This window comes from Rhinolophus hipposideros, assembly GCF_964194185.1.
Source record: "Rhinolophus hipposideros genome assembly, chromosome: 7".
NCBI lineage: Eukaryota > Metazoa > Chordata > Mammalia > Chiroptera > Rhinolophidae > Rhinolophus > Rhinolophus hipposideros.
Window position 1 is genome coordinate 35795863 of NC_138053.1, and position 23275 is coordinate 35819137.

The following is a 23275-nucleotide window of genomic DNA, read 5'->3' on the forward strand; positions in this document are numbered from 1 at the left end:
TCGAGGTAGAGGAGTTCCAGGGCCAGCGCGGACTGCTCTCCTAAAGCCTTTAAAACGCGCATAGGCCCTGGATAATCCAACGGGTAGGTCACCTGGCAACCATCAAATTGAGGTTGGAAAAAACACCTCTGCAAAAGCGCGGGAGAAGCAATCAACGACAGCCCCGCCCTCCGCACGCCACTCTAAACCTACCCCTGCCAGGCGCAGGCGCACTCCGGCGTCTCAAGGATCAATTTAAAACCAAGTACTGAGCAGGCGCGGGAGAGTTCGCATTAACCACGCCCTGAGCATGCGCAGTCAGAAGAAGGACTGCTTGTGTAATTGACTACTAGTGTTTCTCTTTAATGGCTTTTATCGTCTGAAGTCGCGCTCAGGTTCGTTTTCTCTAAAGTAGGACTTCCTGTTTAGGGATAAACTTTATAAAAGTTAGCACTCTGCTCTCAGAAGTAGATAGCGTCCTTTAGGCAAACGGTCTTGACAGATAAGAAAAATAAAATGGCATGGAATAGCGAACACTTACAGCCTGCCAACTCAGTTACATGGGTTAAAAATCACTTTAAAAAATAGTTTACCTTTTTCATACAATGTGCTTCAGAAGCCCAAAAGACGTTTTCCTTCCCCGTGCTGTGAGCCTCTACTTCTATTAATTGACAAGGACCTGAAGTGAGGAGCAGCGCATGCGCCAGGCACCGTAAGGCTGGGAAGCGTGGGAGCCCGCGGTGCCGCCGTCCCCTAGCTTTCTCCGGTTGTGGGGGAGGCGTCTGGGCTCCGTCTGCGGCCGCCATGGGGAAGGTGAATGTGGCCAAGTTGCGCTACATGAGCCGGGATGACTTCAGGGTCCTGATCGCGGTAAGCAGTGCGCCTATTGCCCTGTCCCTGGTCCTTTCCCACCGCGCGTCCTCTTCCTGTCGGCGGACGTTTGCTGGGAGCCGAGGGCGCTGTGGCGGTGGGATGCGGCGAGGTGGGGAAGGGGGAAAAGACCCGAGGGTCCGATTTGTCCGAAGCCTTGGTTAGGAACCCTTCATCTTACCCAAAATACAGCAGAGGCCCCTCTTCTAATTATTTCCTTCCTTTCTGGCCGCTTCCCCAGAGCCACGTGCATCTCTGTGGCCCGGGAATCAATTTCTGTCCCTGGGCGGCGGACCCGCGGAAAAGGGATGGAGTCTATGAAGGAGAATTAACAGCATTGAGTTCCCCACTCACAGACTTAGTCACACAGCATTCCTTCGGTTTCATTCGATCCACACATATGGGTCGGGTTTTGAGTAACAATTTCAGGGGGTTCGACGGGGTGCAGACAGACACGGAAGACAGGTCGTCCAGTCAACGAATCGATCAGTGCGAATGACAGCATCAGCCACTGAGTGCTATGAAGATGTTAATGAAAGAGGCTGACGGAATAGAAACCACGCAGCATCGTCGGGGCCGGGGCGCGGGTGCTGTCTTTTCAGCGGGGTAGCCAGCATCTTGTCTGTTCACTGTTTTAAGCAAAGTTTTAAGGCCTTTTTTAAAAAGTTCTTGGCACGTGGTAGGTGCTGAACAAGCACTTGATAAGTAAAAGAAAGAGTGACAATGGGATTTATAGATGATGTAATACAGAATTGTACACCTGAAATCTATGCAAATTTACCAACAATTGTCACCCCAATACATTTAATAAAAAAAAAAAGAAAGAAAGCAAGAGGGGGGGATAGTAGGAGCTGAATGAGAAGCAGCCGGCCCAGTGAAGTCCTTGCAAAGGCTTGGAGGCGGGGGTCACAGCAGTAGTAGGTGCAGGGCTCTGAAGCAGCAGCAGTGTTTGAGGAATGGAAAGGCCAGTGAGGCTAGAGCCTCATGAGCAAGAGGCTGAATGATTGGAGATGTGACAGGGAAAGGTGTACAGCCAGATCGTGCGTTACAGAGCCTTCCAGGCTGAGTAAAGAATTTGGAATACATTCTAAGCATAGGGGAGCCACTGAATGTTTTCAAGCAGGGAGGTGACAAAGACTGATTTTGTGGTCTCGTCTCGTGGCATAAAAAGTGACACCTACATTGGGCATTTGCAGAATAAAATTTATTTAGGATTATGAGGATTAAACTATCAAATGCAAGTTCAGCATGAAATTTGGAAGACACTTTCTCTGCACTATCTAAGTTCTTTTTTGAAGCTCACTAAGGAATGATGTCCTCATTAAATGTAATATTTAAGTGTTAGTTGAGTCTCACCAGCCTTGGGATCAGTGACCTCTCTTCCCTTTACTTCTCTGGCACCTCTATATCAATAATCAGACTTTGGCTGCTCTTGCCTTTCAATGTGAACTTAGCCTCAAATTCTGTCCTTTAACCCTCCTTTCTCTTCTATTGTCTCTTGCTTGAAAAGCAGATCCATGTCATGGCTTCATCTCTTACCTCTGTCAAATAGTTGACAATTTCTTTCCCCTCTAATTATGACTTCATTCCTGAGTCTAGATCTGTCTTTCCAATTTTCCTTAAACATCTTCGTTTGAAGGACCTGCCAACACCTCACACTCAGTGTGCTCAAATCAAATTCATCAACTTCGTGTACCCCCTCCCTCCTTTCCCAAACTCCATTAAAATAATTGTTATTACTATTATTATTTTACAACCTGCTCTTCTTCACTTTAACATTGACTCTTCATTCCCTTTACCCTCTCACTTCCAACGTCAAGTTTATACTACTGCCTGAAGATCTTTAATTCCTTCCTTCCATTACCGCTACCTCTTCCTTGTTCTGGCTTCTATTCCCTCTGGCCTAGACTGTCATCTTAGTTCTCCAGGATACCACCCCCAGTTTTGTCTTCTCTCAACCACTTTGCGTATTCCTGGTAGATTAATGTCCGTAAAACAACTTTATTCGTACATCTCCCTTGCTTAAACATCTTCAAGGGTTTCCTGCTTTCCTCTGTACAAAATCTAAAACTCGTTGGTCTACTTTCAAGTCCTTCCTTATCTTACTCAGAGGCATTTTTCAGACGCCTTTTCATGAACTCTGCGTGCCATCCTGTCTGAGCTACTACTACACTTACCAGCTGTTCCTGTGCTTTGTACTTTCTTGCGTATGTGCCATATCCAAAACTTTTTTATTGTTCCCAATATTCCCTTGTCTGCTTTTTCTATAATCTTGCATCTCTCAAAGTCAGTCTCAAGTGTTGCTTCTGCTTTGAAACTTATCCCTCAGGCAGAAGTATTCTTGTTCTGCCCTGAGCCACCTCTTTTTAGCACTTATCATTTCTTTCCTTCTAATGGAATTAGATGTGTACATTCGTATTTTCAGTTACATAATAGATTTTCCAGGGGTAGCGAGTATTTTTACATTTTTTTTATCCTCCACAATACCTACGTGTGATACTTTCTCATGAAATACATTCTTAATATCTGGAATATATGTAGTTTTTAAAGATAACTATTTGGATGTCAATAAATATTTTAGTATTTACCACACGTCGGTAACTATGTTAAGCACTCACATTTCTTACCTTGAAGTGCATAGAATTTAGTAGAGAGCTAGAATATGAATATCAGTGATTACATATCAAACTGTGATTAAAAATATGTCCAGAGAAGGTAGTAATTATGTCTCAGAATTGTTTGGGGAACTGCATGGTCAGAGAAGTTAGAAGAAGTTAATTTCTTAGCAAGGTTTTGATAGACAGCAGTTGTTGATTAGATATCATCTGTGTTGATTATGATTATATAATGATTCCTTTAATTTCAGGTTGAAATGGGCATGAAGAACCATGAAATAGTTCCCTGCAGTTTGGTTGCTTCGATAGCCAACCTTAAACACGGTGGCTGTAATAAAGTTTTAAGAGAATTAGTGAAACACAAACTCATAGCTTGGGAGCGTACCAAAAGTAAGTATTTGAGGTATCATTTGTGATTTTTCATGTAAGTGTCTTCCCCCAGAGCAGACATTCCAAAAGGCAGAAAATAGAAGTTGCCTGACCAGGAAAACACTAGCTCTAGAACTGACATCACATATTTCTACCACTGTTCAGAGCACTCATAGGCCCACCCGGCTCAAAGAGGATAGAAAATAATCTGCACCTCCTGATAGGGGTTTAGCAAATTCCAGCTGCATAAGAGCAAACAGGATAGAGATACTGATGGTGCCATCTTTGGAAAAGACAATCTGCCACAAGACTCTAGAGCAGTACTACTCAAACCATTTGTGTTCAGGGTTGAGTTCCTTTTTTTCAACTATCACGGATCCATACTTTTAAAATAATAAAGTAATTACTAGAAAAATGAAATTAACTGTTAAAATATAAGTCAAATTCCTTATTAGAGTTGAAGACATACAATAACTTGGTCAAATTGATACAAAAATGTTTTAAATGTTACCACTTCATTTCAGTTTCTGTATCTTGTCACAGGCTGGTAACAAACATAGATGGATGTTCAGTCTGTGGGTCACACTTTGAGAAACACCTGTTCTAGAGAAGAAATACAAATAATAGGGAGAAATGCCAAACCTATAAATCTGGGTAGCTAATCTTTTTCCAGCTAAGACTTCCCATGTCTGAATTCTTCTCATGACTTGAACTGATGTGACTTGGTGGTACAGTGTAACTAAAATATGGTCTTTCTCACTTGTTTTTGTCTAGCTGTCCAGGGCTATCGGTTGACAAACGCAGGCTATGATTACCTAGCTTTGAAAGCGCTTTCTTCTAGACAGGTAGTTGAGTCTGTTGGAAACCAGATGGGTGTTGGCAAAGAATCTGGTAAGTGCTAACAGTACTATTGAACTCGTTTTCTTTGCTTTTAGTTTTATATTCTCTTTGAGAAAGCATTCATCTTTTAATTTTTTAAATTTTTTCCAACTAAACGGTAAATTGGAAAGTTGTTTAGAAACAAGACAGATTATGAAATTGTCTTTAGTGTAGTAGCTTATTGTTTTGTCATAAGTCTATCACTGAAAATTAAGTGTACCAAGAATTAGTTTTTCTCTAATAATTGAAATCTTTGCCAAATATTTTATTTGCACTTATTTTATATCTGATAAATTGTACATTTATAATAGTAAAAAATATGTCACACAAAGAAGTACTAGAAGATAGTGAATATCTAAAACCCACATTGTTTTCTTCACAGTAATATTATCAACAAGGCAAAATTAGGTATGTGTGGAAGACAGAAAAAAAAGCATTCTAAAATAGCATTGAACAAATATCTATGTATTTATTTTCTATGTAGAAGACAGGTAGAAATGAAGAGCAGGGAATGATTTTCTTTATACCACGCCCTATTATACACTGCTTTCTATCCTATATAATTTATCTTATATAGTTACATTATTTATCTAAACTGAAGAAGCAAAATTAAAGTTGAAAGTAAAATAATTATTAGGAAGCCTACTCCAAAGGAGGTTGCTATGTACTTCAGATGGTTTGTATGTCTTCTGTATTAATATCCAGATTGTGGTGTATATTTAATAAGCAATACAAGCATGCTATACAGTAGTGTGTGTGTGTATGTGAGTGTAAAATGTATAAAATGAGATAATGTAACATCTTTTGAGATAAGCTTCCTTTTAATTATGTCCAATTTTCTTCAATGTAAAAAATAGCAACTTTTTTTTCTTGTTAAGAACGTCATTGTCTACAAAAGAGAGTACAATCGAAAGTAAATCTTACTTCTAATCCAGGTCTCAATCTCCTATTATTATTTCCAAAAGCTATTGCAGTCTATTGATGTCTTACATAGCTTTCTAAAAATATTCTATGTAAATATAAATATGTGCTAAGGATAGATGTGTATACATTCACATACCTTTTAAATCACAGGTGAAAGCAAACAGTACTTACTGTTCTGCACCTTGATATTTTTTCCACTTGGTGCTTTCATGATATCATTTCACATCAGCAGCCAGGGCTTTCTCATAGTTGCTGAATATTATATTGTATGGATGCTCCCTAATTGATTTTACCAGTCCCAGTTGTGGGCATTTAAGTTACTTCCAGTGTTTTTTGTAAGTAATGTGGTGAACACTCTTGTACAGACGTCTCGGTGCAAATGTGCAAATAAATTTATAATTACATTCAATTATTAGGGCAAAAGTTACATATACTTAAAATTTTGATCTTACCAAATTTTTCTCCAAAAAGTTTGCACCAGTTTATAACTCCACCAGTGAAAGAAAGAGACTATTTCTTGATAGAAATGTAATAAACACTCTCATGACTACTTAGGACATTCTAAATGTCAATATTACAAATAGCAACTTGTTTAATAGAAATATTTATGGGATGATCTGTTGCATTCTGATTATAGGATTATATTCTAACTGAATATTTTTTGTTGAAGCAATTAAAGAATTGAACTTTGTGTTGAAAAGGAAGATTGTTAAATCATTTCTCATACATGCAGAGCACTAAGGAATAATTAGATGTTTTCCAGCTAAATTAAATTGAGCATTGAGTATCTTTGGAAGCAACAATCTTGATGCATTGCGTCATTGTATTCTTTTGTAGTAGATATTAATGTGTCATCTTATTTTGCATTGTAATTAAATAATTTTGCTAAATGGTAAGTATTCCTGGTTATTAGGAAAGATAAAATTTGATACAAATAAAATCAGACAAAGTTAGAAAATTAGAATTGCTTCAACTTATTGGCATAAGTGTATAATAATGGTCTTTTTAAAATCTTGGCTCTAGATATTTATATTGTTGCAAATGGAGACGGTCAGCAATTTGCATTAAAGCTCCACAGACTGGGAAGAACCTCCTTTCGAAATCTGAAAAACAAGCGTGATTACCATAAACACAGGCATAACGTGTCTTGGCTTTATTTATCTCGTCTTTCTGCCATGAAAGAATTTGCCTATATGAAGGTATTTTAATTTTTTTCATTTTTAATTGTTATAAACATATAAAGGCAACGTATAATCTACAATATTAACAAAATAGAGTAGCCTAAAATAATGATGTAATTGCCTCACAAGCGTGTGAATATATATCTAAACTGTACATGTACATGTCTGTAATTGAAAACACTAGATAATTATCATCTGTAGAATCCTTAGTGTCTCAGATAAATTGACTGGTATTTTTTATTTCACATAATAGAAGAAGAGTCAATTTACAGATTTGTATGTCCATTACAAAGAGTAAAAATCATTAGTTTTTAAACTTTTACCTTTAAAATTAAGTTCAACATAGATTTGTTAAATATTTGTAATAATCAAATTAAATATCTTCAGTATTTAAATTAAACAAAATGACATTGCATTTTTATTACTCTCTCAGTAGGATTTATTTATTATGACTTCATTCTTTAATTTGAATTATTAAAAGTCAGCCAGTGTGTGACCAGTTGTTTCTTGAGAGTTCCTGTTTGGTGTTCTTCAAGTAGGTTGTTTTAATTCACGTGCTTAAATTTTTAGTAATCAGGGGGAAGAATTCTCAACACAGTATAAATGATACTGATACCACACATGTTATGAATTTCAGATCTTAAATTAATGGTTTGTATCCTATAATAGTCAATCAGTAAGTAGGCAGTTTGGTAGGAATCATTACACATATTCCCAAAACTGTAGTAGGTATTTTCTCGGGCTATTTATATGAAGGTACAGGAATAGAATTTGGTTGTGCTTAAATATGCTTCTTAAATAGATGGATATTTTCCTAACAGAGAATAAGGTAAAATTGAGCTATAGTTTGGCAAAAGGGCTGGACGACTGTGACAATAGTTGAGGTTATTATATGCTTATATAACATTTGCTATGTTATGTGCCAATGCATGCTAAAAATCAGCTTGCACTGGAAAAAAAAATTTAAGCCACGCAAACAATCTTTGGGGAATGAGAAGTATTTCTCATGAGAGGTATTTCCTGTGCAAAGAAGGTAGGAAGTAGACAGCCTTTTAAAATCAACCCTGTTAATAAGTATATATTGAGTATCAGCTGTGTTCCTACCACTATATTAAGTACTGGGGTAGGGTGTAATATAGGGGTGATACCGAAGGAGTAACCAGTGCAGTCTGTGTCTTAAAGTTAGGAAGATAACACACACAAATAAAACAAAAAAGAGTTTAACAATTAAATTGTGTGTTATGTTTAGAGAAACGGGTGTAGAGTAAAATAGTTGATGAAAGAGGTTTAATGAAGTGAGTTGGAGTTGGGTAAAGTTACAAAGCATACATATGATTTGGTTATGAGAAGACAGTAAAACAGAGTACTTGCTGAGGAGCCACTTTGGGCAAAGACGTGGATATCGTTGTGAGCCCTGTGTGTCTAGGTGACAGTCACAGGCTGTCCTGATTGCACTCCAGAGTGCTTACTGGAGAGAGTATTGGGAAAACAAGGACTGGTTAACTGGATTAAAGAGAGTTTTGAAAACTAGAAAAAGTTGTTCAAAACCAATATTTATAGCCATTGTAGATTTTTCTTTTTTTAATTGAGCATTGACACAAGCATCTCAGTTTGCTGTTGGTACACAGGATAAAGGTTAGGTATGGTGGGTAGCAAGAGCTAGAACCACTGATGGAGTGATCAGGTATAAGTGATAAAGGCTTAGAAATGGTAGCATTCTAAATGGCAGAGGGCATAAATCTATTAATAACATTAGTATTTTGAAGGAAGTAATAATAAAATAGAAAAAGTTAAGCATGAGGGAAAAGATGGATTTATGGATGATCTGAAGTAACATTTGACTAAGATTACTACAGGGTGCATGTTTGTCACATGATAGATTTATATTGTATATTGTAGTCTGTGAAAAGGTCAGTGTTCTGTAAACTAAAATGCCTAATCTATTGGAATATTTCATTTCCTAATATACCAGAAGACAGACTACTTCCTAAATCACAGTTTATTTCCATTTAATTCTTTTTAAGCACACTCCAATAAATAGTAAAAACTTACAAAACAGAAGAGGATATATTCTAAAGGCAGATACTCTTTCATACTCATTTTTATAACTCTAGCACAGTATATAATAACTATGTTCAATAAATGAATGGTGAAAAAAATAAGTAAACTGGTTTAAAATTTTGTTTTTATGTACAGTTCATTCTATGCTGTGAATAAGCCATACATAAATAATCATGTGTTAACTGTAATTTTGTAAAGGCTTGTATGTTTTACTTCTGGTTGTGGGTAGTTATATTTACTTTTATTCCCGAAAACTTAATCACCTCTTCATTAGTTTATAATTGTTTTCTATGTTTTAGGCATTGCATGAGAGGAAATTTCCAGTTCCGAAGCCAGTTGATTATAATCGCCATGCAGTGGTTATGGAACTCATAAATGGCTATCCTCTGTAAGTGTATATTATTCTTGAAACCATGGGTTCTAATAACTAACTATAAGGTTCAGTTTTTAAAAATAATTTTTTTAATTAAACGGAATATTGCTTCTGGGAAGTTAGAAATTAACATACAGCAGTACACTCAAAGGCAAATGAAAATTCAGTTTCATCCTAACAGTATATAGTTTGTAACCTCTGTGATTCATTTAGCAGATATTAATCTAGTATGTGCCAAGCACTTCCAGGCTCAGCAGTAAACAAAACAAAATTCCTGCTCTCACAGAGCTTACATTCTGATGGAAGGAGACATGCAGTAAATAGCTAAATATATGTCAGGAGGTAGTAAATGTTATGGATAAAAATAAAACGGGGCAAGGAGGCAGGAATGACGGAGATGGGTGTAGAAGGGCTGCTATTTTACATGAGCTGGTCAGGAAAAGTCGCATTGATAAGGTGATTTTTGAGCAGAATCCTGAAAGAAGTGAGGGGAAACCATGCAGACATCTGAGAGAACATTCCAGGCACAGAAAACAGCAAGTGCTTCAGCCCTGGGATGGGAGTATGCCTACATGTTCAGGGAATAGTGAGGGTGTATGTCAGTGTGGCTGGAGCTGAACGAGTAAGGGAGAAACTGTAAGTGGTAAGGTTAGAGAGGGAGCAGGGGCCAGATCATTTAGGGTTTGTAGGCTATTGCAAGGCCTTTTTAATGTTTCTTATTGCCGTATATCTGACATGATATTGTGTAAATGTAAGGCATACAACTTATTGATTTGATACTTTCATAATGTTACTGCCTTTGTAGTGCTGTTTAGCACAAGGACTTTTGATTGAGATAGGAAGCTATTAGAGGATTTTGTACTGAGAAGAGACATGATATGACTAGTATTTTAATATAATCACTCTGGCTGCTATATTGAGAGTAGACTAAAAGGAGATAATGCCAGAATTAGGGAGACAGGTTAGGAGATTATTGTAATATTCCTGTCAAGAGATGACAGTAGTTTGGATCAGAGTGATAGATGTCAAGGTGTTAAAAAGTGGTCAGATTCTGGATATGTTTTTCAGAAAAAGCCAACATGATTTGTTTGGGGTTGGATATTGATATGAAGGAAGGTGCGAATCAAGGATAACATCCTTGAATTAATTGGAGGGATAAAGTTGACATTTACAAAAATGGGAAAGACTGAAGAGCAGTTAGAAGTTAGAGGGTGGAGCAGAATCAGAGGTTCGGTTTGGGACATGGTAAGTTTGAGATGCCTAGGGTTTGGAGAAGTCTAGATTGAAGTCAGTATATATGTATGGTGTTTAAAGCCATGAGCCTGTATGAGACCACCAAGAATGATTTAAAATAAGAGGCCCAACCATTAAGATTAACCTTTGAGGAATTCCAAAATTTAAAGGTCAGGGAGAAGAAAAAGAGCTATCAAAAAAGACTAAGGAGGAAAGATCAGTATACAAAGAAGACAGCCTAAAGAGTTGATATATCAAGAGTCAAGCGAAGGAAGTGTTTCAAGGAGGGGGAAGAGGTTAACTGACAGAACAAATATGATGAAAACCAAAAACTGACCATTGGATTTATTAGCAACATGGAAGTCATTGGTAGTCTGACGAGATATTTTATTGGAACAAGATGGATAAAGCTTCTTTTTTATGGGTTTATTAGAGTGGGAGGAAAAAAACTGGAGAAAACACATGTATAGGAGTCGTAAAGAAGATCAAAGAAAGAATGGCAGTGGAAAGGATACAGAATCATAGCAGGGTGTGGCTTTTTTTTTTAATCGATGGATGCTGTTATGTCTGTGTGCTGTTGGGAATGAAAACTGTTAGGAAATCAGGAAATGGAAATATATGCTTTCATCAAAATCATAAATGAATACAAATAACCTATTTTCATAATTAAAATGTTTTCAGATGTCAGATACACCACGTTGAAGATCCTGCATCAGTGTATGATGAAGCTATGGAACTAATTGTCAAACTTGCAAATCATGGGCTAATTCATGGAGATTTCAATGAATTCAATCTCATTTTGGATAAAGATGACCACATCACCATGATTGATTTTCCACAAATGGTTTCAACTTCTCATCCCAATGCTGAATGGTATATACCATGCTGAAATTGATTATGAATGTGGGTGTGTTATGTGTGAGGCAGTCATTTTGCATTCATAATTGTCAACTTAGTAGTACTGTCATTTGGGTCAATAACTGCTTTGAAGTGGCTGGTGTTAATGGTCTAAAATTTTATTTATTAAATGATATCAAACTAGTAGGATTTTCCCCTTAAGAGAATCTTTCTTATTCCTCAGTATTTTAAAGGGAGGGGAAATGCACTTTGGTCCAGTTTTTGAAACCTATGCATAAGCTTATGTTGTATATTGGAAACCTGAAGAAACTGCCTGCTGTTATAAACCATCAGAACAATTTGAGTTACTCCTATAATATGACAGACTTTTAAAAGTCAATTTTTCTTAGCCATGGAACCCTTTATTCAAACAGACTTTCAGGTGGAAACCCAAGTTTTAAAACAAAAACCTGCTCGGAAGTAGGGACATGGAAAAGGGAACCCATTCTCTCTGCCTTTCCACTTTTCTTTCTTCTCCATGGTTGCCTCCAAGAGGGCTTCACCAAGCAGAATTCAATAATGTTGATGGCCTTAATAAAAGTTGTGGATTTGGACTGATTTCAGTTGCCAGACAAGTACTATATCTTAGTCATTTTTAGCTGTTATTATTAGAAAATTCACATAAAACCTCATCCCTGACACAGGGCAGAATCACTTTATATACTGTGATGATCTTATTCTTCATGTTATTTAACCACTTAAACCAGTGACGTTGTGAAATATGACAGGATATGTATTTTCCTTTTTTGTTTGTACTCCATGATGCAATTGAGCATAATCAAATTAAAAGTATTTTTTTTCTTCCTGTTCCAAGTTATAATATGAGAAGCTTCTTCTTTTTCGCAAAGATAACTGTTATCACTTACATAATGTATTATGAACAGAGTGTGAGCTTGAACCAGTTTGTGTTCAGGGAGGCTCCTCCTCCTGGTTTTTATTAGAAAATGTCTATATTCTAGAGAAAAAAATGTTTAAAAATAAACTTAAAAAATATTCCCAGCAAAACAATACTAACAGGTTAATGCCTGGCACTTGGGTGGCTGATATGTCTTTAGATGATGACTAATCACCATTTTTATTAAATGGAGTACCATAGTCAAACAATGAAGGAACATCTAGGAATCACCAGAATTAGAGACAGAAATGATAACAGATCATGACATTCGGAGTTAAGGCTGCATTATTCTTGAAGACACTGATTTAACTTGAACTTTTATGGACAAGTACTGTGGTAAATGAGTTGTGCTAATAAGCACTAGAGATTAAGATACAAATAATGCCTATTTCTGCTTTCGAAGTTATTGTGCAGTAGGTGAGACATAAGCATATATAAAAACACAATTTTAAAATAATTTATTGAGGTTTTTCCCAGGGTGCCCTAAGAGCATAGAATAGTGGCATTGCCTTCCTATTTCATCCTTCTCTAAAATAACAATTTAGTTAAAATTCATATCTGGAAACCTAGAGAATGAATCTGTTCTTGTTGCTTTGTGCTGACCTAAAAGAGACCCTGACATTCAGAGGTCCTTCTGGACTGTTAACCTGTCAGTCAAGGTTAACATGTCTTCAGATCATTATAAGCCACAGCATTATTTATTCCTTGTGGATGTTATTGCAGATCAGCTAATGGGTAATAAAGGCATATAAACATAATTCCATAGTCAAACTTTTTCTTATATGTCATTAATCTGTTTTTATCTTCAGTTGACCCAGTTCTAGTGGGTGTAGCTCAGAGGAAGTATAACCAGACTGGAGAAGAAAGGAATAGTGGAAACCTGCCCCCAAATTATAGGCTCATAGCCTACTTTTCTGGGATTCATATTCATTTTCTCTTAGTATGTGTTACATTATGTGTTACATTTCAGTTTTCTAAATAGGAATTATATGCCTTTGACAGGTTATATTACTCGTTAGTTACTCTCCTTTTAGTGTTCTAAATACACTGTCAACTGGTTTCTTTTGAGTAACATCCTTTTCTCTTTCATGTCAGGAGTAGAAGTGTAACAGATAATAAGGATATTGTCATTGGCTAATAAGGGGAAAATGAGCAACAAAGGTTATATCAAAAATGATTCTTGCTTTTGCAGGTATTTTGACAGAGATGTTAAATGCGTCAGAGATTTCTTCATGAAACGATTCAGCTATGAAAGTGAGCTTTATCCAACCTTCAGTGATATCAGGTTTGTACTCTGCATTGCTTAAAATGATAGAACTCTGTTAAATGCTTGATTTATTTGGTTCTAAAAGTTAACACTTTCATCTAAAAGTTTTCCAAATAGTGACCTTTCACACATTGTTGAGTATCATTGCTGTGTAGTATGTAAATGAAACAAAAACTAGAAAATACCAGCTTTGGATCCATTACGACAATGTTACTGAGTTTGAGGGAGGAACATACCTAGTTTCTTATAAAGTCAAGAACTTTTATTCAATGTAAGATGCTCTGGGAATAACCTATTTGTAAGGAATCAAGTCAAGTGTTTATCAGAATTTGTGTTTTTCCTTTATTCAGAACAGGAGCTATTTTTGATTCATGGAACCTGATTATATGTACAAATGAGTACATTGTCAAGGCCATATTTTCTCATGTATTTTATACACTTAGTTAAGATAATTATTTTCTGATTTGGGATGATTGACATAATTTAAAAGAAGAACTCTTTACCTGCTTTGAAAGTTAATTTATTAAGTCAGTAAATGTCAACTAAAGTTTCTGTAACCTTTCTACTAATATCTATTGCTTTCCATAGTCATTACTTTATTCGTAAATGACAACCAACATATATCTTTTACATTTGTATACATATGTATTAAGTATTACATTTCAGGCAAAGAAAAACCTTTCAAATACACGAACTATTAAACTCACTAGAGAATTATAATTTATCAGAATTACAAGTATTTATCCATGTCAGATGGTTTTTTCCTCTCTGAGTGCTTGATATTCTTTTGTTTCCTAGGAGGGAGGACTCTCTTGATGTAGAGGTTTCTGCCAGTGGCTACACAAAGGAAATGCAGGCAGATGATGAACTGCTTCATCCAGTAGGTCCAGATGATAAATATACTGAAACAGAGGAGGGATCTGAATTCTCATTTTCTGACGAAGAGGTACCAGAAAAAGCAAAGGTTTATAGGTCAGAAAATCAAAGTGAACGAAACTCTGTAGATGAATCAGTTCACTGCTGTTGCAGCTCATCTGGAGACTTTGAAGAAATAAAGGAAGACAATTTGTCAGAGGAGAGTGCTGATGCACACAATTTCGAAATGACTGGATTCAATCAAGCTTTGGAAGAAATAAAAGGGCAGGTTGTTGAAAACCAGTCTGTAACTGAGTGTTTGGAGGAGAAAAACAAAAGTGAAAATGACACGAGGCAAGATGGTAAGACATGTCAAGGAGGAATCCCCACAGGCTCTGAAGAGTATGAAGATGAATGCCCTCATCTCATTGCCTTGTCGTCATTCAACAAAGAATTCAGGCCTTTCAGGTATACAATTCAGGCATTTTAGGTGTAGATTTCTGTTGATTGATTTTTGTCTTTAATCTGGAGACCTGTACTTACTTCCATTCTGGTAAATGAGTGTGTTTTTTTTTCAAAGATGTGAGAGTTGTATTCTGTGCCATTATGTGTAAAAAGAAAGCAAATAACCCTTTTGTTGTTAAAATTCCAATTATCTACAGTCCACCAGATCCTAGACAGCATATTGATTCGATTTTAAGCAGTCTGCCTTAAAATATAAGTTGGTTATTTTAATACAGGTCTCTTGATAAATTGATCACATTTTAGATGGATGAATTGTTCATAATTACATATCTAATGTATGTTTAATTTATGTATAGGCGAATAAATCTGCTGTAAATGTGCTTTCTTCATAAAGGATCTATTTACAGTGAATTTCCTCTGGTACTTTGAAACTTCTTATTTGTTCATGTAAAATTACATAATGTTATTTTTCTTTTAAGAATTGTTTGTCTTGCAAATATTAATTAGCCATAGATTAGCAAAAGAGCTAAAATTTAATTTTAGATTTGGGATAGTTTACCCACAATCAAAGAACTATAGTTTAATGAAATAGTTTTATTTATTTCAAAATAGCAATAAGACAGAATTAAATCAGTATATTTATTAGGCATTTCTCAGTACATATTTAGGTCTACTTCCTAAGGCCTCCTTTATGGTTAGCATTTTATTGTGGGGCAAAACACACAAGAATTTTATTTTCTTTTCTATATAACCATATCTTGAGACTCAGGGCTTCTACCACTTGAATAATAAACGAAAAATTAAATTAAAATCAACAGTGGCAGTGAGTTAGGATTTTGACTAATAGAAGAAAATCTACATAAGTTAAATAGTTTTCTAAGCACAGAATAATTTGTTCTCACACTCTAAACACGTGATGGGCAAAATTTTTATTTTTCAAAGTAGAAATGTGCGATAACATATTGCTGAAAAATATTGACCATTAAGAATTAATATCGTTTGAGTTTCTTATACATTAAAACTTTAAGCAGTGTGTAAAACAAATTAGACAGTTTCTATCATTGTAGTTTTTTTCTGTCTCTTTCCATTACATCTACTTTTGTTTGGGAAGATGGCAAGAAAATGTCCTAAGGATTTAGATTGTAAGAGACAGATTTGTGGATAGTCTCGTGAAAGAAAAGGGAAAAAGACATGAATTGTGGCTAAGTGATAACAGATTTTTGTGGCCCAAAACATTCTATCATTTTGAAATTTTGATAGTGACAATCAGAAAGCTGAAAAAATGAAAATTGTTAATATAGTTGGCTTAATTGTGGGTAGTTGTACCTTCACAGAACTTTTAAATGTAATATTTCTGAGTTATTTTATGTTTTTAATTTTATTATGTAAGGAATGATATAAATAAGCATAATTACTATAAAAATTAACTAGATAAATTGTGATTTTTAATTTTAGAGATGAAGAAAATACGGAAGATATTAATCAATATAGAACAAGAACTCTGAGTATTACTTCTGTGGGTAGTGTTTTAAGCTGTTCAACAATTCCTCCGGTAACTATTCATTCAACATTTACAAATGTTTATTAGGTCACGACTGTGGACAGATTACTGGGCTGAGCCACTGTGAGGATTACATGAGATACAAGACAGTCTCAGCCATTTGGACCTCATATTAATAGAACAAAGTCGTAACAAAGTACAAAGTTAGTAATATAGGAGAATTCACTTTTAGCTGAAATGATCAGAGCTTTCAGGAGTAAGACAGCATGTAAGTTAGCTTGAATATAAAGGACAAAATCATAGAAATTTAGATCCAAGAGGCACTTGGTTGATTCTTGGTTGATATGGTTTAGTCCCTGAATTTTAACAATGAGGAAATTGAGGCCCAGATAGATAGGTTACATGACTTTGCTCAATGTTACCCATCTAGTGACAGCACCATGGCTGAAATGAAGATGCTCTAGCTTCACTAGTTTTTCTTAAATTTCAAAAGACAAAAATAGGTAGTTTTTTAAATTTTTGGTATCTCAAGTGTTTGTTGGACATTTAGTAATGTCCAAAAGAATTTCATGAGGGACATTGTCTGGCCAGGATAATGAGCACAAATCTTCTAGCTCCTTCTGAGGAGCTTATCTGCCTGTCAGCCTTCCCTCTGAGCTACCCCAAGTGAAAGAATCCATTTATTTTATTTTTTTGTGCAGATTCTAAGGAGAGAGATAAAATTACATAATAGGTTTATTGGATTTTTTTTCCTTCTGCTTAAAGGTACGTTGAATACCATCGAAACCAGTTTTTAGTGATAAAATGAGCAAAAGAAGAAAATCAGTTCAGAAGGTAGAAAGGAGAAAGTAAAATTATGTGGTAAATTAATTCAAAAGAAAAGAATTTGTTTTTTTCCTGAATTTTCCATTTTCAAGTTCAGATATATTGTCAGATAAAATGTATGTCCTGTAGTGGGTAATATCGGATATTTACAAAATTAAATCTGAATTATTAAAAACAAGCTAAAAATAACAGTACTGTATTTTATAATACAGCACACTGTAGTAGTAAATAACATAGCACACTTTTACTTGATAATAGAAACATTTAGAGCTTGTCAGACCAAAATTCTAGACATACATTGATTTTTATATACTCTTTTCTGATGGCTTAGTAATTTACTGGTTTTCTGGACATAAAATTTAAATCTATGTAATCTTTGAAACATCTATTTATATTAAAAAATGAAAATATCCTTTTAAGTATTACCACCTGTTTTTATTAAGACTGTCTCACATTTTATGGTTTCCTGTTTACTCTTGGCTTTGCTATTTTCTATACTTACTGAGATTTACCCTCCTTTCTTTGATTTCTCAGATTCAAAGCATAAGTGCTTTTGTATTTTATGACAGTGGTATAAAATTGGCAATTGCATATAAAGAAAAGTGAGATTACTAATTCATGCTACTTTCTTAGGTTTTAATTTATGCTCTTCTATATATACAGATGGTGGCACTGACATTATCTATAGGTCTTGACATCACATTTCCCTTACTGCTAACAGCAGGAACTTAAAAGTTTATAATGGGTCAGGCCTATAATGAATTGCATTATAAAATACATATTTGATTTCTAAGGAGAAAAAAGATTTCTTGACCCTAGCTTTATCAAAAAGGTTTCCCTCTAATTATTGGAAACAAATTGATCATCTTAACTATCTTCTTTTGGAATTTTGGTCACTATTTTCCCTGAGGTCAGATTGTATTTGTTGAAAAGATCAGGAAAAAAATAAACTTTTATTTTGTTACCTGTATCATTTTGATGATTGTTGGTTTTGAGGTCTGTGCAAAGGTAAAAGATTTTCTTTGTGTTTTTTGAAATTATAATTGTAAGGTCTGTTTTCCTTCTCAAAACAGTTTTTTAGTTCCCTATGTATTGGCAAAGTTACTATTTAGGAACCCTGTTCTTTCTAATATGTAACAGAATTAAATTATAAAATTAAGGTATAGTTCACTTTAATATGTATGTAGCCACCATCAAAAACAACAAACAACAGTATACGTGATTTTCATTGATTTTTTTTATATACTCCCTGAGATAATACACAAGTATTTTATTTCATGTTTCATCATTTAAAAAACAAACTAAATGGGGTTTTTCTTCCACTTTTGTTACCATGAAGAAAATTACATTGAAGGATTTGTAAATTTTCCTGGATTAGGAAAAGGTACATGCATAGTCATCCATTATCTCCTTATTTTCTTTAGCTGCTTGATACGATTATCTTAAGGTCTCATTGAAATGAAGAGCCAAGGGGAAATTCAGGCAGAATATTTGGAGAAGAAATTGATATTGTTTTTCTTGGAAATATTCTGGAAGGCCCTCTGAATTCTTCTAATTTAAACTTGGTGTACCCTCTACTGTTGTTTTCCTGGAACTTTTCACCTATTTGTTGGGTGTCTTCTTTCCTAGTTCCATCTGCTTTTCTTACCTACTTTACTCCTTTATTGGCATTATAGATTCCGGGATTTATTTGAGTGAATTTTGGGGAGACTTTTTATTACTAAGAGTATCTTTATCCTTTCCTCACACTTGATTGGGAGTTTACAGAGTTTGGTTTGGAAATAATTTTCCTTGAGCATTTTCAAAGTATTGCTCTATTGTCTTTGTTGTAGTTAAGGAGATGCTGTCTCCAGGGTTCTGGTCTCCTGATGGGGTGGGAGAGTATGATAGTCGCCTGGCTTCTTGGGATCGGGATGGGTGCTAGAGGCCAGTCTTATTTTAAACTTTGAGTCAACCCTCCTTTCAGTTCTGAAACTTTGGCTATACCAGGTCCTTCTAAGTCGCCAACCTTCCTAGGTTTGAGGAACTGCATCTCATGGGGTATCATCCTCTGCAGAACTTGAATTCTGATTCTTTCACTGTTTCCCCCATCTTTTCTTACCTTTTTCCCCACTAACAATCATTAGACCAAAGTAAAGAGGGATAACTTGTTAAAGCCTGTTAATTGAATATAGTCTGCTTAACTACCATATTTGCCGGCATATAAGACGACCCCCTAACATTTCCACTCAAAATACAGAGTTTGTTATATACTCGCCGTATAAGACTACCCCCTCTTCCGCACACCTTCCACACACCAAATAACTTTCAGTTTAAAATTTGCATCATACTTCTTTCTTTTGGCTGGTGCCATGATAGGGATGATAGGGGTTTGACTGGTCGACATTTTCTATGCTGTACTGTACAATGGTGCAGTATTGTGGTTGGCTGTTGGCTGTATACAAAGCCTGATTTGATTGGTCCCTGCTCCCTGTTTGCCCACCCTGTCACTATAGCAGTCTGGTCCACCCTTGCATCAGCATCTCCCTGGGACCTCACTAGTGCGCAAGTGCGAGCTCTTCAACATTCTAACAGGCACCATGATAGCGCAAAATCGCGAATCTTCAATGCATATGTAAAGAAATATACGGTAACCCGAATTTACCACACTCGCAAAATCGCACACAGCCGACCATACACCCAGTATGGTATCGCGATTCGCGATTTTGCGCTATCATACTGGGTGTATGCTCGGCTGTGTGCGATTTTGCGAGTGTGGTAAAATCGCATAACAGCAAAATCGCATAACAGCCGAGCATACACCCAGCGGCGCTGCTGATGCCTGAACGGTATGTGGAATGAAGTGGGCGGGCATCGGGAGGCCACTATGGCACGGGGCAAGCACTATGGGCAGTCTATCTGAAGTGTACCTGGCGTATAAGACGACCCCCCCACTGGGAGGCATATTTTTCGGGGCCAAAAAATCGTCTTATACCCCGGCAAATACGGTAGGTAAAATAATCCATTTTGCATTTAACTCATCTCATCCCAAGTTTTATATTATACATATGCAATTCAGGAAACTGTGTTAGGCAGACTAGTTCTTCTAGCCCATTTTTACTTCTCAAATCCATTATTCTTTTAGTTTTCTTAATTTGACGTATTTTTAATAAATGCATCTTTGTGCCTCATGTAGGGTGGGGCATATTAAGAAGAGACTCATGCTTCAACCCTTGCAATGTTTGTCTTTTTTTAGGAGACAAGTTGGATGGCACAAAGTTATATACAATTAAATAACAGGCTATAGTGCTTCAGAGAAAGAAAGGGTTACTGGAAATGGAATATTCTTATTTTTTAATCATCTTGGTAGTCATGTGAGACTGGCAGCCTGTGTCCTAACTAATGAGAAATAATTTAAATTTACGGTCATTAACTATGAGAAAGCATTCTACATCTCCCAAAACTGTAGGAAGACTTTTCCATGGATAACTGCTGCCATCAGGTCGTTTCTACACCTGAAGTTATGAAGGATGTATTGTGGATATATTTTTACCAGTAGTGAATGCTTTCAAACATAATTTTCCACTACATTAACATGCCCACTTTTACCTAGACAGCAGAGGAACAAGCAGTTTTTATGTTGTTTGTTTTGATTTTTTTTTTTTTTTTTTTTGGTTTTGAGGGATTTTTTGTTGTTTTTTCTTAACTTTCCCTGATGAACACCAGGTGGCACTAGGGTGGTTTGTTTTTCAAAGAATTGTGACTGTTCACTACCTTTGCTATAATCTGTATTTCTGTTAGGAATGTTATTTCTCCTATTTTATAACAATTTAATGCTTTATTTTATTGGTTTGTATAGACTGTTAGTATTTGGAATATTAAAAGTCAGGCTCTTAACAGAAATTTGAAAAATATTAGCAATGTAAACCTTTGTTTTATTGAATGTTTACTCCTTATCCAAATAATCAGTTATAAGTGATACTAATTCATGAAATCTTTCCAGGAAGTGGTGAAGCAGAAAGTGAAACGTCAGTTGACAAAACAGCAAAAATCAGCTGTCAGACGTCGATTGCAAAAAGGAGAAGCAAATATATTTACCAAGCAACGAAGAGAAAACATGCAAAATATTAAGTCAAGCTTGGAAGCAGCTAGCTTTTGGGAAGAGTAATATATTTAAGATCTTGAATATTTTTCAGAAAGATGCTATGATCCCTTTTTAAGCCACCTTTAGTCTTTTTTGGACCAAGACAAATAAACCCTCTCTCATGTATGAATTTGACTCAGTACCTGTTTCTTAAAGAATAATTGTGGTAATTCTAAAGCAATCCAATTTTACAAGTACCTGGTACATCAGATGAAATCTGTTTTTCAAACTAATTTTTATTAGGAATATCTGGGTATTTTTAAAATCTAAATATTGTTTTTGTTTTTTGTTCTCTACCAAAAACAGGTAATTGCTTGATTTCAAAACCCAGCTTTTCTACTTGCTAGTGAAAACAATGTTATGCAAGCCATATTTCTCTCTCCCTCTTTCTGCCCTTTACCACATCAATTTTAATGTTAAAATTGGATTTATAACTACTTTGTCAGGTTGTTTTGAGGACTACTTGAGGCAATACACAGAAAGTACTTAGAATAATGCCTAGCATTTTATAAACATTCAGTAAAGTGTAGCTACTAGAATTATAATTTTAACGATATTTATCTTTTTGAAATTCTGCTTAACATGGTTGATTTTATTTAACCACTGAAAGAATTCACTGCCATTTAGTTTTTTATTCTCCATTAAGAATAAGGCAGTAATGCATAATTTCATTTTCTGCTATTTAAATTGGTAATGTGGTCATGGAACAGGAACTTGAGATAGACCCACCACGATTTTTACAGTTGCCAGTTTTTATGCAGTCCTGAGTAGATATAGAAGAGTGGGGTGTTAGGGAGGTAAAGGGAGGAGTAGAAAAGTTTGTTCTAATATTCTTGGCTGGGTGGGTCCAGAACATGTTTTCACTTCAACGTTAACAAATACTTACTGAGTGAAGGAAAGAAGGAAAATAAATACGTAAGACGCAGTTCCTCCCTCAAAGACTATAATCCAGTGAGATGTAAATATGGGTGCTTATTATGTACCTGATGACATTCAAGTTCTTTCAGCATCTCCCAGTAGGCCCGAAGAGGGACTGCTGCAGCAGAAAATGACCACTAGATGGCAATGTCACCACACAGTTACCAGACAGGATGTCCTTAAATTACTTGTATCTGTACTTATGATCTACCAGAGGAAATAACCAAATTATTTTCCAAGATTGGTAAAGATAGGAGATTCTCTTTAACCTTTTCATAAATAATTTTACTGTCTATTTACAAGACCTATCAATAAATTTACTTTAATAATATAAATGCAAGAAAATGTTAAATCCAATTCTCTTGAAAATTGACATTAATTTTGAAAGTATATAGCTTTGAATTTTAGTTGTGTCTTCAGATTCACTTATTTTTTTATAGTCTGTCTACAATAAAGCATTTTAACAACATAAAATAATGTTCAAAACAGTCAAATAGAACCACAAAATGTTTATTTTGGAATACATTTTCTTATATTCAGAGTGTCAAAAGCAAATTGGAAATGAAACTATGTAACTTCATCCAACTCCGCTTTACTCAATTGGCTCAGTCTTCTTTTGGGTACCTACTGCATAAAAAACTTACTGTTTAAAGAACTTAGAAGGCAAATATGAATAAACGTAGATCTTGGAAATCTTAGCCTAAGATTTCCTGTGGGTCACAGCATAAAAAGAAAATTATTCAAAGTTCAGTCACAACAATTTTTAAAAGTTGTGAGTAGCTATCAATTAGAAATTAGAGAGTTTGCCCTATCAGACAAGATGTAACCACATATTTTAAAATATCCATAGTGAACAATGAGCAAAACCAAATTTTAAGTATACTCTTAATGTAGTTCAGCTGTGTATTATAATTCTTAACAAAACATTTTTTGAGTCTGGGAGTTCTATATTTAAATCCTGATTCTACCACTTCCCAAACCTCAAGTACCTTCTGTAGCATCTCTAACGTTTTTTATTTGAAATGAGGACATTTAATAGTGCCTG

General features: G+C 35.4%; 1 protein-coding gene across 3 annotated transcripts; it reads left to right on the forward strand.

The window, feature by feature from the left end:
* The first annotated feature begins 293 nt into the window (after positions 1–293).
* On the forward strand, positions 294–22920 carry RIOK2 (RIO kinase 2). 3 transcript variants are annotated; one of them, XM_081053159.1, is made up of 10 exons: positions 294–849; positions 3716–3854; positions 4608–4724; positions 6660–6835; positions 9178–9266; positions 11166–11357; positions 13469–13561; positions 14342–14866; positions 16319–16415; positions 21172–22920. In XM_081053159.1, exons 1-10 carry the CDS (start codon positions 784–786, stop codon positions 21334–21336), a joined length of 1659 nt encoding a protein of 552 aa, XP_080909285.1. In that variant the 5' UTR covers positions 294–783; the 3' UTR covers positions 21337–22920. The 3 variants fall into 3 exon arrangements, with proteins under 3 accessions (XP_080909285.1, XP_080909286.1, XP_080909287.1); XM_081053160.1 differs by having other exon boundaries at positions 294–374; positions 21172–22721; XM_081053161.1 differs by having other exon boundaries at positions 21176–21289.
* The last annotated feature ends 355 nt before the right edge of the window (positions 22921–23275 follow it).

Bases quoted from the DNA above. Each gene is read 5' to 3' on its own strand.
- RIOK2 (XM_081053159.1), top strand. From the start codon at position 784: ATGGGGAAGGTGAATGTGGCCAAGTTGCGCTACATGAGCCGGGATGAC. The intron at 9,267-11,165 runs GTAAGTGTATAT...AAATGTTTTCAG, and splicing joins CTCATAAATGGCTATCCTCT to ATGTCAGATACACCACGTTG. The intron at 11,358-13,468 runs GTATATACCATG...TTGCTTTTGCAG, and splicing joins TCTCATCCCAATGCTGAATG to GTATTTTGACAGAGATGTTA.